Consider the following 14,010-nt stretch of genomic DNA (forward strand, 5'->3'; position numbering starts at 1 on the left):
GAACTTTAGACAACTTCGCCCGTCAAATTTAACGGTTTAGACCACTCTAGCACCCGTCAAATTTAACGGTTTAAATTTAACGGTTTAGAACTTTAGACAACTCCAGCACCCGTTTAGAACTTTAGACAACTCCAGCACCCGTCAATTCTAGCACCCGTTCAATTCATTTTAACCAAAAAAGAATTGAGATTGAGTTATATGCAAACTTAATAGCTATGAACGGTTTAAAACTTTAGACAACGCCCGTCAAATTTAACGGTTTAGACAACTCTTAATAGCTATGAACGGTTTAAAACTTTAGACAACGCCCGTCAAATTTATGAACGGTTTAAAACTTTAGACAACGCCCGTCAAATTTAACGGTTTAGACAACTCTAGCACCCGTTCAATTCATTTTAACAAAAAAATTGAGTTATATGAAAATTTAATAGCTATGAAAAATTTCATTTAACGGGCATAAACATGCCACAATAAAAGCTATTATGAAAAATGCCATCCATTGCGTAACTGCATGCCTTAAAGGAAAACTTGTAGATACAAAATCTCTACAATCCTAATGTGGGACTAAAATACTCGGATTTATGAATTTATTTATCGAATTTAGGGGCTCAGTATCAGGACAACATTTCCGCGCACCAGATCCAGAGCCTAACACAAACAACAGAGCGGTCGAATGGGTAAGGAATTGCTCAACTTATTCAAATAAAACCAGAAGCAGACTGACTGGCTACCAGGGAATTAAATTACCATGGAACTCTGATAAATTACAAAACCTCCTAACTGAAACCTAAACCTCCACATGGCATCTGGTGCCGGGCTGCAGAGGAGCTTGGCCTCCATTGCCGTTATTGCTCAGCCACACGATGGCTTCGCAATTGACATACAAATGATAATGCCCAGATCTCCAGCTGCCCACCTTCCAGCGGACCCTTCCGTTCATTCTCAGACTCAAGCTCAACGACCCTTTCAGACTCTCATAATTCAGGTGGTCACAGACGACGGGAGCCAAGGGAACGGAATTCCCGTATAAAATGGGAGCCAAGACGTTGATATCCTTGTGGTCCTGGTAGAAAGGGGGCAACGTGAACTCGGCCGTGATCTGCTCATCCAGATACGAGGCGTAGGTGCTCAGACTGTCGTAGATGACACCGATCCTGTCATTGGGGTTGCGCGACACCACGGTGAACTGCAGGCTGGAAGTGAGCAATCCGTCGCTCACATTCAGCTCGCTCACCGTAGCGTTCTGCAGGTAGAACCGTGGCTTGTGCGGATGCAGCACCAAGAAGATGACAAGGATCACGAACAGCACGATGAAGAGCAACGCCAGCAGAACCTGCAGGAATCTCTTGAAGGGCAACTCTTCCCACCTGTGGCCATGGCGGCCGCAATCGTTGCGAGTCACACATCCCTTGGCGGACATGGCTGGATTTTTCTGCTCGGTCCCCAATGCAAAATTCTGACCACAAATCACTGGAAAAGCCCCAAATTAGCACTCTAATGCTCAGAGCCTTACCACTTCTAACGCTTGGCGTCAATCCGGAAATACGAATATTGAGTTTGAGGAAACACAGGAAAGACAGACTCTTAAAGGACGGATTGAACACAGGGTAGGAGGAGCTTCATTGCGCTTACAAAGAAAATTTTAGGCAGGTCTACTCGAACCGGCTAGGAACGTGCATTGCTGCCAGAAAAGTATACAGCAGAATTAATGCTCTGCCTTCAAGACTGGGTGTACAGAAGGAGAAAACTGTGCAGCTACATAGAGGAAATGTACGTATTTGGTTGTTCCAGGAACAAAAAACCGCCCGTTTCTTTGTGGAATTCTTTTTTCTGCGAGTACTATAGAATTTTGGTCGTTTGACCCTTCAAATTTCAGTTTATATGCATTCATACTTGCAAATTTTAAGGGGAGATCGGACAAATTTAAGGACTAAAATGGGATGAAGGGGAAATCGGAAAAAATTAAGACTAAAATGGGATTCAGGAATACGAAAGGAAATTGTGGAATTCTTTTATCCCGAAATATCGTAGAAATTTTGATTGTTTGACGCTTCAAATATCAGTTCATACGCATTCACTTTTGCAAATTTTGAAAATTAAATGAAGGAATCCTTTTATTTGGAAAAACTCTAGAAATTTTGATTTTTTTTACCCTTCAAATTCCAGTTTCTCAAATTTTTAATGGCGAAGTGTTGGAAAAATGTCATAAAATAATATTTAAATTAGTGGGGGTGGTGAGTGTATGTTGTTTCAATGTGGGTGGTGGTGTTTTTTTCGAAGTTCGAATTTTATTGAGGGAGGGGTTTATTTTACAATCCCAATTTTACTGAGGGAAAGGTTATTTTATAGTTGAGTGGGAAGGTTTTTGGGGTTGTTTTCTCTAGAAGCTTTTATATTAGGTTCATTGATCAACATTTACATATATACAAGTGTCATCAGTCACATTAATCACATTACACTGTTATATAACTGCACGTTGATAGCCACGCAGCGCCACAATGAAGAGATTCGATCAGCAGCGGGCTGCGAGAAAACCGAAAACCCTTACCGTCTGACCTGTGCACTGAGGGGCCATGTGGGAAGGTTATATATTTGTGCATTTTATAATAAAAATAAAATATTTTTTAAATAGAAAAATAATATCCGTTATAATAAAAAGGAAAAAATATGTTATACATATTTAATTAGTTGCTTATATAACTTAATATAATTTTATAAAAAGTAATTAGAAATAAAAACAATATGTACGAGGTTTAAATCTTATACTTTTCAAAAACATTTTAACACGTTATATCTTCATATACTTCTATATAAAAGTGTTAAGAAAAAATTATTTTAATGTTGTATGGAATAAAATATCCAATAAATTATGAATAAAATATTTTAATATAAATTAATATTAATGTATATTTAAAAATAGACTAATAACAAAAAACCAATTTAATGTGCTCTAATAAATAGGTCAATGCACATGTTATGTAATCTCTATAACATTTAAAAATACAATTTAAACAATAAAAAATTACACATTATATTTTTATACTTTAAAATAAATTTACACCAAAATAAATTTTATTTCTCTAAATTCATATTAAATCTTTAGTTAAAATAAATTTATGTGTGATATGGCATTCGGATTCAAATTTCATATTACCATTCTTACCAAATTGATACAGTAACCCACGTAATAAAACAATTCCCAAATTCTGACACATCCCAACAATCATAAGTTTAAAATTTTATTTAATAAATTTTAGCCACATCTCACCGACTGCTAATTTAAATTTTTACCGAATAAATCTAAACACATCCTAATTTCGATTTCGATTTCAATTTCAATTTCACGACTACTTCCTACTTTAACATCGTCCGATCACACTTGCAGGCAGGGCAGCTATGGATGTACAAATAAAACTTTGTGTCAAGGATTAACGCTGAAACTCTAAAGAATTTTCCGACAACTAATAAAATGATTGCACTTTCTCTCGTAGTTGTGGAGAGATTATGGGTCTTTATTTTGATTTAGTGATCATATGGTATCCTATGCGTGGAGACTCACCTATTAATGTTAATGATTTTGTATTTTCTGATAGGTCGGAATTTTATGAGTAAATTGTTTATAAATAATTTATACTTATTATTATGGTAAATTAAAATAATTAATGTTTTTGTATTTCTATATAGGTTGGAATTTTAGTGGTAAATTGTTTATAAATAATTTAAAATTATTATTATTAGTGTAAATTAAAATAATTATTAGAGGAAATATATTATTAAGTAAAAAAATTGTTTTAGTTATATTAGGCACATTTATTTTTTATGTTTTTTTTAGGTTTACATATAATGAGAGGAATAATATATTTTCATTTATTATTTTTTTGTTTGTTTATGATCAGGGTTTACTATTGCATTTGTGGGCTGAAGCATGCAACACAACTGTATATGTGCAAAACATGAGTCTTCATCGGATTCTCGGTATGAGCACACCAGAAGAAGTTTTTTTAGGGAAGAAACCAAATATGTCACACTTCAGGATCTTTGTTTCAATAGTTTACTGTCATGTTTCCAAGGACACAAGGAAAAATCTAGAGTCGACAATTTAGTTAGGGATATTTGTGGGGTACACTGATACACCTCACAACTATCGGTTGTACATGATATCTCACAAGATGATAGTTGTTCGTAGAGATGTGAAGTTAGATGCAGAGAAGGTTATGAGATGTTCCTTTGTGAGGGAGATTCATTTGCATGTATATGAGGAGCTTTTGGCTCCAAAGGAAGAACCTCAGGATGTTGTGGAGTATACACAAGCAAAGGAGCAGAGAGTGGAAGCACCCACTCATGCAGAGACATCTATAGATGGAAGGAAGTACACTAGAGAAGCTCACATATTATTGCATGATGCTAGAAAGAATATGGGAGCACCCACATCACACCACAGGAAGAGGAGATCACCAGATCGGTACACTGGGTACATGGCTCTGTTGAGTGAGCTAGATGAGAGAACCATCATCATTCGAGGAAGCAGTGCAGAAGCCAGTATGAGTTGATGCCATGGTAGAGGAATATGATTCCATAGTCAGAAGCAATGTTTGGGAAGTTGTCCCAAGACCAGAGAACAAGTCAGTGGTAGGTTCGAGGTGGATCTATAAGGTGAAGCAAGCAACAAACGAAAGCATCGAGAAACACAAGGCCATATTTGTGGCCAAGGGGTTCTCTCAAGTGGAGGGAATTGACTATGAGGAGACCTTTGCTCTAGTAGCAAGGTACTCTTCTATCAAATCAATTCTAGCACTTGTAACGCAGATGGGATGGAAGATCCATCAGATGGATGTGAGGAAAACATTCCTCAATGGAGTGATTGAGGAGGAGGTGTACATTGAACAACCAAAAGGATTTGAGACCTTCGACAAAGAGTTGCATGTGTGCATACTCAAGTGAGCATTGTATGGATTGAAACAAGCACCCCATGTTTGGTACACTAGGATCAACAATTGTTTCACCAGGTTGGGCTTCACCAAAAGTGAAGCAAATGCAAACCTTTACCATATTGTTGCTGATGGTAAATTATTGATTATAGTATTATATGTTGATGACTTAATTTTAACCAGTGATGAGAAGCTTATCAAGTCTTGCAAATAGGATCTTGCAAGAGAATTCGAGATGAAGGGCATGGGACTCATGCATTATTTCCTGAGTTTGGAAGTGTGGAAAGGAGATGGGGAACTGCTTGTCTCTCAGGGAAAGTATGCCCGCAAGATATCGAAGAAGTTCCACATGGAGAGTAGCAAACCCATGGAAACTCCTCTAGCAAGTAGTTGGAGGAAAGAGGATGCCACTTTAGGTGAGGAGGTGGAGGCCACTATTTACAGGAAACTTATGGGTTCACTTATGTATTTAGTGAACACACGACCAGACATGTGCTTTGCAGTTAACCAACTTAGTCAAGCAATGGTTAAACTAGACAAACTGTATCAGAAGGAAACCAAACATGTGTTGAGATACCGCAGAGGCAATACTCAATATGGTCTTTGGTACAAACAGACAAAGGGAGTGAAGGTTCAAGGCTTCACCGATGCAGATTGGGGAGGTAGTCCATTAGATCATAAGAGCACTTCAGGAGGAATCTTTAGTATTGGGTCAACAACTGTTTCTTGGTACAACAGGAATCAAAGATTAGTTGCACCCAGTTCAACAGAAGTAGAGGACATGGTTGCTTGTCAAGCAACTTGTGAAGCTATCTGAATGGGAAAGATTATTGTTGGGTTATTTGGTCAGATGATGGATCCCACTGTGATTTACTGTGACAACGAGAGTTGTATCAAACTATTTGAAAATCCAGTTTTTCATGATTGATCCAAGCATATCGACATTCGGTATCACCATCTACAAGTTTGTGTGCAAATGCGGATCATGTTGTTGGAATACATTTTACAGAGGAATAGGATGCAGATATTTTGAAAAAGGCATTGTCAAGAGGAAAATTTCGAGTTCCATAGAGACAAGATCACGGTCTTTGATAATCCCTTTCTTATTGAGAGGGAGTGTTGAAAATGTCAAAAAAAAATCCTAATTTAATTTTCCCTTGAATTAAATTAGGAGAAATTAATTGTAATTCCACATCAGAAAACAAGAAGAATGTGTTAACTAAGTTAATTTCACTTAGTTGGCTGAGTTAATTTAAGTCGAGGGCCTGAATTGAGTCATGTAGAGTGGTTCCTAAATTTTAGGAGCCTAGGTTGAGTTTAATTTGAGTTGTAATAATTTAATTCAGTTAAAGTCAGTTAAACTAGTTCCAATCGTTGGAGGAACTAGTAGGAGGTATAGCAATGGGGTGCAACTTTAATGTTCAACCAGTTAACTGATAAATCAACCATAATTAACTCATGTATGCATGAAACTCGAGTTATCCAGTTGAGATTGGAGTTCAAGGGTAGTGTAATATCAGTTGTATAATTTACCGAGTTGTATAGGTGGTGCATGCAGTCAGAGAAGGGCCTATAGGGATCACACAATTCATGATGCGGGTTTACCTAATTAATAGGGGGGTTAATTCCTTGAGAAACAACGCAAGGAAATAGGAGCTTGGAAGGCATAAAAATTGGCTAAGTATTGGCCATAGTCATCTTGCGAGGTAGTGAGAAATATTATACTTGTGCAAAGATTGTTCAGGCTTGAACAAGCATTGTATTTCTTCTCTATTTTGACTAATGCAATACAAATAGGAAGACATTTTCAGCAGTTTCTTTCCCCTTAGATAAATCTCTGAGCATATGTGATTGAATCCTGTCTCATTTTTATGTTGTGATTTCTTGATTGATTAATTGTTTTCACCGATGAGTAGAGTAGATTCAAGTATTTTGTTTTAGCATATTACATAAGTAGTTTGATCTACAAGGAATTTTTATAAAACGCTTTATCCCTAGCTTTTCATAAATTTAAAACCTCTTCAGGACTTAGTTGAAAATACTAATGTTTTCAGGTGGGGAGAGCCACAAAAACAAGCTTTCAACACTATTAAACATGCTATTGCAGAGACACCTACCTTCATTAGTATTGTTTTCTCTAAAGAGTTTCTTTTGTATACTTTTGCTTTAGATTCAACTTATGTTGTTGTGCTTACACAAAAAAACTGATTTAAACATAGAAATCCCTGTTGCTTTTATCAACTCCACTTTCAAGTGAGCATAATTAAATTATGCACCAGTGGAAAAACAAGCATTTGTAGTATATAATGTGGTTAAACATTTTCATTTCTATTTGCTTAAATCTAAAATAAAAGTGATAGTCCCATACTCAACAGTTAGAAACCTATTTATCCAAAAGGAACTTGACGAGAAAAGGGTTGATTGGATGACAACCTTGCAAGAATTTGACCTTGAAATTACACTAGCACAAATGATCAAAGGTCACGGTATTTGCAAGTTAGCCACTGAGTCTATTTCTCCTCTTGGTGATCACTCCACTTTTCCTAATGATTCCTCTCTTACCAATGAAGTATCTTATAAAAAATTAAATCTCATGTCAAGCTTATGATTCTAATTCATGGTATTCAAACATTGATTTTATTTGAAAAATGGTATAACTCTCTCTCATCTCAATTCAGCTCAGAGAAGGGAATTAATATTAAAATCAACTTCTTATCAACTCATAAATAATGTCATTTTTAGAAAGCATTATAATGGGGTGCTACTTCATTGTCTAGAGGAGGAAGATGCCACAAAAATACTCCATGAACTCCATTTTGGCCTTGCTAGCGGTCACTTTCGCTATGTTACCACTACTCACAAGGTGTTAAGGGAAATATATTATTAACCAACTTTATTTAGAGATGCCCATACCCTTGTAAGGAAATGTGAAACATGCTGAAAAGTCTTGGTAGGCTAAAGAAACTTACTTTTCCCTTATAGCTTGTTTTTGTTGAAGCTCCATTTCAACAATGGGGCTTGGACATAATTGGACCTGTAAATCCTTCCTCAACCAAACAACATAAATATATTATAACTACAAATTATTTTACAAGATGGGTTGAGGAAACACCTTTGCGTGTAGTAAACACAAATCAAGTTATTAATTTCTTTGAATTTCACATCATCACATGTTTTGGTGTTCTGAATCTCTTGTCTTTGATCATGCATTATAATTTTCATCTCATGAATTGGGTGCATATGCTATAGAAAAATGAATAAATATTGAAGGTCAGAGCATGGAGTTGGGTTACACTTTTTGGCGAAATGAGGGCACATTTTGTTGAAAAACAGATGCTTGATCAAGCATTTTTAAGTGCTTGATCAAGCAATTTTTAAGCGCTCGATTGAGTTGTTGAGGCGCTTAAAAATAATTTTATCAAGTATTTAAACAAATTCTAGATAGATCCGTTTTCTAACCCGAGTTAACGGCGCAATCGGGAGTTAATACCATTAATAAAAGTTGGTAAGGGCGCTGGCAAGTTAGCCTTTTAATGGCTCGATCGAGTTGTTGGTTAACCACATATGCTGCTTTACCGAGGGTTACTTTAACACTCGATCGAGCATTTTTATTTTAAATTTAAGCGATGATCGAGTGTTTAAAGCACTTGATCGAGTTCTTGAAGTTTTAAAAATTACAGTTTCGACACCTATTCCGCAGATTTATCTGCAACTTCATTTGTACCCTATTAGACTTAGGGCAGAATTTGTCCTTAAGTGGCGAGGTTGATCACGTTGGATTCGTGAAAGAATCCTCTATCTAATGGCATATGAATTTGTCACTTTTGAATTCATATGATATTTTTCATCTAATTTCTTTTAAACATAACACTTGAATTTTTTTGGGCAGTGTCAAAGGGGCTGAATAAAAAATCAATAACATAAAATATACACAATGAATTAAACAAAAAATACCACTATCTTTGTTTACGAATCATCTTCAAAAAGGTTCTCTTGATTTTTCAATTTATTTAAAAAGTTGAAAAAAAATCTTATGTGAACACATGCGTCTCCAAAATGTAATTGAAATATTACTTTGACAACTTTGAAAAATAATAAAAAATATATTTTTTCATAAAAAAAAATAAATTTTTAATATGAAAAATTAGTTCTCTCTATGTAGATCATGCTCATATATATATATATATATATATATATATATATATATATATATATATATATATATATATATATATATATATATATTAAAGTACACATTTTAGAGTAAGTTATGCTACATGAAAACACACATACCTCTTAAGTTTTGCGAAAATTTGTAAGGACATATATTGCATTTAATGGAAAATTAAGAGATTATATGACACTAATTCTTTTTTGCAAAAAATATCATTAGGACAATAACATAATTATCCACATGTTATCTTTTTACTCCGAATCAAAATCCATAATTATTATATGAATTTTGAGGGGTGCAATTTGATAAAAGAGGACAAACTTGAAATTTCATCGCCACATTTGGCCCAAAAGCGTAACCAATCTTCATGCTTTCAGCCTTAAAAATCTAGTAAATTATTATCCATAGAGAAATGACCTCGTTGAACCTTAAAATAAAAATTTACTAAAAATTCTTAAAAGAACAGTCTTAGAAGATAAACAAAATTGGCATATTCATTATTCAATGCATTATCGTTGGATAAGGTCACACCAAAAGATGCCATTGGAAAGTCACCATTTTTTCTCGTATATGGTAGAGAAGCTATCGTGCCTCCTCACATCTTTCTTCCTTCTTTGTAACTGTCTCAAATTGTTTAAGAAATTAAGTCATCAACCATGGAAAACAAAATTTATGACATTAGAATTGGTAGAATAGAGACAAAAAGCTTAAACCAAGTTTGATTGACATCACCAGATTGTCAAATGTTGCTTTGCTGATAAGTATTCTTCTAATAGGAATTTTGAAGTTAGTGATTTGGTTCTAAAACGGGATAAGGCTCGCGAGAACAAGGGAGAGCAGACCAAGCTCCAGAAGTTATGGTTGGGACCTTTCATTATTACAGAAAAGATTGGACCCAACACATTTTAAATGCAAAATATGGAAGGTCAACTTGAGTCACTCTCGGTAAATGGCCAACTTTTAAAGAGATATTTTGCATTATCTTTGTTTGGAGATTTTTGTACATATTTCTTTTATTTTTTAGTTTGATTTCCTATTCCTTTTTTTTAGTGTGTTAATTTATGTTTCATTCCACAGTAAGTCTAATTGGGAACATATTTAACATCTTTTCTTTATCAATTAAATTATTGATTCATGTGTTGATTACTGAAATGTTTCTTTCAGTTTGATCTTAATATGCATTTCTTTTGTTCAAAGGTATCCTTTGCTTTGCTTTAAAAAAAAATATAGGAATCCTTTCAGTTCACTTCTGTTGAGAGGAATTCATAGTAAACATGTTATATTTTAACAACATTATCTATATAAAGTTGGAGACTCAAACTACTCATACCATCCCAGCTCATAAGGAGCATATTTTCCTCCGCATTCGTTAAGTTTATAATAATATTTTTCAGAGTGTGATTCAAAAATATAAAATTATTAATTGGAAAATAGGATGTCTCATTACGAGAGAACCTACCATGATCATAGGTCCTTCCAGAGATGACATTACCACTATTAGTCACCAACCCAGGGTAATGGCCTTTAGTCACATGGTTGAAAGATAAGAGGTCTCATCATGAGTCGACTTGTTAATCCCTATTAGTTCATGTGAATGGCATTGCCACTATTTGGTTACCAAGCCAGGGTAGTGGATTTCGATTAATAATAATAATAATTTTATTTACTACTGTTAACTTTGAATTTGTTTCTAATGGATGGGATACTGGCACATCTTGGGGTAAAAGGTAACCCTGCCAAGGCTATGAACACCTGTTGGTAGCAGTTGCTCTACCTGTGGTATTGAAGTATTATTATTATGCCAATTTTCTTAATCATTGTTCATCATTTCAATCAGTTATATTTCTGGATCCTTCTAAATACCTAGTAAATTATTTTAAAATCTATAAAATGTTTTATTTATTTTATTTTATTTTATTTATTTATTTTTATTTTTTTTATGAAAGTATTAATGGACATTTATGTTGACTTGCATAAAAAACTAGGAGAAATTAAAGTTTCAATACATAATATGTGACTTTGATTCTACTGTAAATATTTCAGGAGAAGATAATTGGTTCGACCTAGTAAGCCACCAATTGTTGGCAGGCCAACCACCTCCCCTCTCATTTCCCACCAAATGATATGGGCCCCTCTTGATTTTCACTTTTTGGTTTTCAATTTGATTTGGTTTGGCTACATAATGTACAATTTATTTTATTTTTTCTAAAGAGTTGTATGATATACCTTTGATTACTTCTCAAAGTTCTATATTTTTCTATTCTTGGTGACTGATGTGTTCACTTTCACTGGACTCTCACAAAGAGAAAATAACTTTGGTTTTGGTCTCATAAAAAGAATAGTTACCAAAGGCCTATGACTTTATTTTGCATTTTAATATTTGAAAAATAAGGCCATTACAATATTTGCATTCTATAGCAACCTCAACCTATATTAGGGATTTTATATTTTAAAGTCTGTTTAAATGTTAATCCATTGACATCAAACGCATGAAATTATATTTATGGTTAGTCTTTATAACCTTGGTTAAACAATGTATGCATGGTTTATAAACTCGCTTATCGAATGTTGAAAACCTTGCGCTTGATGCATATATTAACCTTGGTTTATATATTTTTAACATTATGTTGTTGACCATTAAACATGGTTTAATATCAAATGAAAAACCTATGCTTGTGATTATGGTATGGATATATTTATTTTCAAAGTTTCTCGATCCGCCTCTTTAATGATTTCAAGGTTATGGTGATTTTGGGTTATTGTTTGTGGTAATCTGTGTCAAGGACTGAACATCTTGATTCATTCCACCTGTGTTAATCTAATGATTATCCACACCCTATACCTATCATCATGATATTATTTCATACTATGTATTTGATTATCCACTTGCGAATTCAATGTTAGGGTTTTGGGATCGAATGGACATTCGACAATATCATTCTTTTCTAATTTGACTATGTTAATGTCATGAACCAGGGTTTCGAGGGTTTCTCCTTGTCACATAACCATCTTCTATTTTTGGCTTTCTAGCCCGACTATAAACAATTTGAGAGTTTAGAAATGGCTCGAGTTATCTGAACCAACGCCATTCGTACTGAGATGCTTGCAGTATACGAAGAATGCGGAGATATTTTTCGTAATGTTGGCTGGTTCAGGTTTCTGCAACTCTTCCAAGGGTATAGTCTAGGTGTGGCTGAAACATTCACCTATTCATTCAATGGCAAGAAGGCCAAAGTGGGAGACATAGAAATTGTTGTAGATGATGATTTTATAGCGGAAGCAACTAACCTCCGCATAATTCAGTGATATTTCCTGGAGGAGGTTGCTGGTAAAGAAGGATTACACTTATGACATAAAAGGTATGCCCATTACCTATCTCAAACCAAAGTGGCAAAATATGGTTTTATTTTGCGCCATTATATGACCTACGAGGGACGTTGCAGTCTCGTCTTCCTTTATTGCATAAGGCTGTTGAGGGTTTTTTTAGGTTATAAGTTAAAATTTCCTTTCTTTCTACATAGGAGTTTGTCCAAAATGTCCTTTAGTTACTGGAAGTAATGCCAAAATGATAAGCGCTCTCTCATTCACCATAGTTTTATCGTTATCCTAGTTAAACATCAACTGGTTAAATTCAGAGACAATTGGGGATATTTTCTTACCTGAAACCATTTCGATAGAAACATGCCTTTTTGGGAGGTTAACTCTCAAATGTTCTCAGAGCCTAACTCTATCCCTAAAAACCCTCCACACTCACCTTTGTGTGATGCCATGCATTATGACGACCAAGAGTTTTGTCAACAGACTAGTCCTTTTCTCTCAGAAGAAGATAAGGCCTTGAAGCTCGAAACTATTTGTATTCGCTGAAGCAAAAAAATTGCACAAAATATTCCTATTGGTTAGGATGGGGGGGGGGGGGGGGGGGGGGGGGTGGGGGTATTTAATGCTATTCGGTATTCGGTATTTAATGCCACTAAGTACATCATCTGCATCTCTCCATAAGGACGAAGCACATGGATTACTGCATGACTACCATGAGCATGCATGTAACTTCATCACCATTTTTCCGATCGCTCAATCTTTTCGAGTAAGTGAGACCTGAATGTAATGCGAAATCAATGCCTTAACTATATGTATGGGATTAGACCTGCATTGAATGCCACCTTCCCATCCTACTTCAAACTCATCCAGGTGCACCGGAAATTTCAAAAATTGACATGAAATATGAGACGGGGCACAGTACAGAATTTAAAAAAAATCTGCATTATTATCTTTCAAAAAGTTGAAATGCGTGGCTTGGCTTACTTTCCCAATAGTGCCCGGCCTGTTATTTGTCACAAATAAATCGAACCTCCACAGTATCAACTTGTAGTGGAGCTCGAGTTGTAGTGGGGCTCCACTTTGCAGACTCTGTTGGAAACCCGATTGACCTTCGCAAAATCAACTGCGAGGGTGCTCTACTCTGCGGGCGCTCCCAGAGTCCATTAGGAACATAACAAACCTCTGAAATCTTTACTTGAACATTGAACACAGACGAACTTAAGAGTTAGACATCCCATCGAGTACGAGCACAAGTAAGGGAATGTTTCACAGGAGTTTCTCACCGAATAAGAGCACCATTGTTAGTGTTGTCTTCAAACCCTGCGAGGCCATGTTAGCGGACACTAACCGAACATTTTCATTTCATTTTCTTTCTCCTTTTCCCGTTTTGGTTTTCTGAAATAAATTAAGCTTGGCTTTAATAATTAATGGGATAACAAGTTGTTATTTGCTAAATATATTGTAGTTTAACTAGTTCATTGAATGTTTTTTTCCTTATTAGTCTGTATTTTTGGTTTGTAGATTTTTTTAAACTAATACATTTAATGATTTTTTCCTTATTAATGTGTTTTTTGGTTTGTATGTTTTTTA

The 14,010-nt window shown here is 35.1% G+C and overlaps 1 protein-coding gene across 1 annotated transcript; it reads right to left on the reverse strand.

Moving 5' to 3' along the window:
- Positions 1 to 594: 594 nt before the first annotated feature.
- On the reverse strand, positions 595 to 1,566 carry LOC149218919 (NDR1/HIN1-like protein 12). The gene has a single exon (XM_089382503.1). It carries the CDS (start codon positions 1,418 to 1,420, stop codon positions 788 to 790), a length of 633 nt encoding a protein of 210 aa, XP_089238629.1. The 5' UTR covers positions 1,421 to 1,566; the 3' UTR covers positions 595 to 787.
- Positions 1,567 to 14,010: the final 12,444 nt, after the last annotated feature.

Source organism: Pinus tabuliformis, chromosome Q (assembly GCF_031772625.1).
Source record: "Pinus tabuliformis cultivar Carrire ecotype Pingquan chromosome Q, CPIR1, whole genome shotgun sequence".
Taxonomy (NCBI): Eukaryota; Viridiplantae; Streptophyta; class Pinopsida; order Pinales; family Pinaceae; genus Pinus; species Pinus tabuliformis.

Bases quoted from the DNA above. Each gene is read 5' to 3' on its own strand.
- LOC149218919 (XM_089382503.1), bottom strand. From the start codon at position 1,420: ATGTCCGCCAAGGGATGTGTGACTCGCAACGATTGCGGCCGCCATGGC.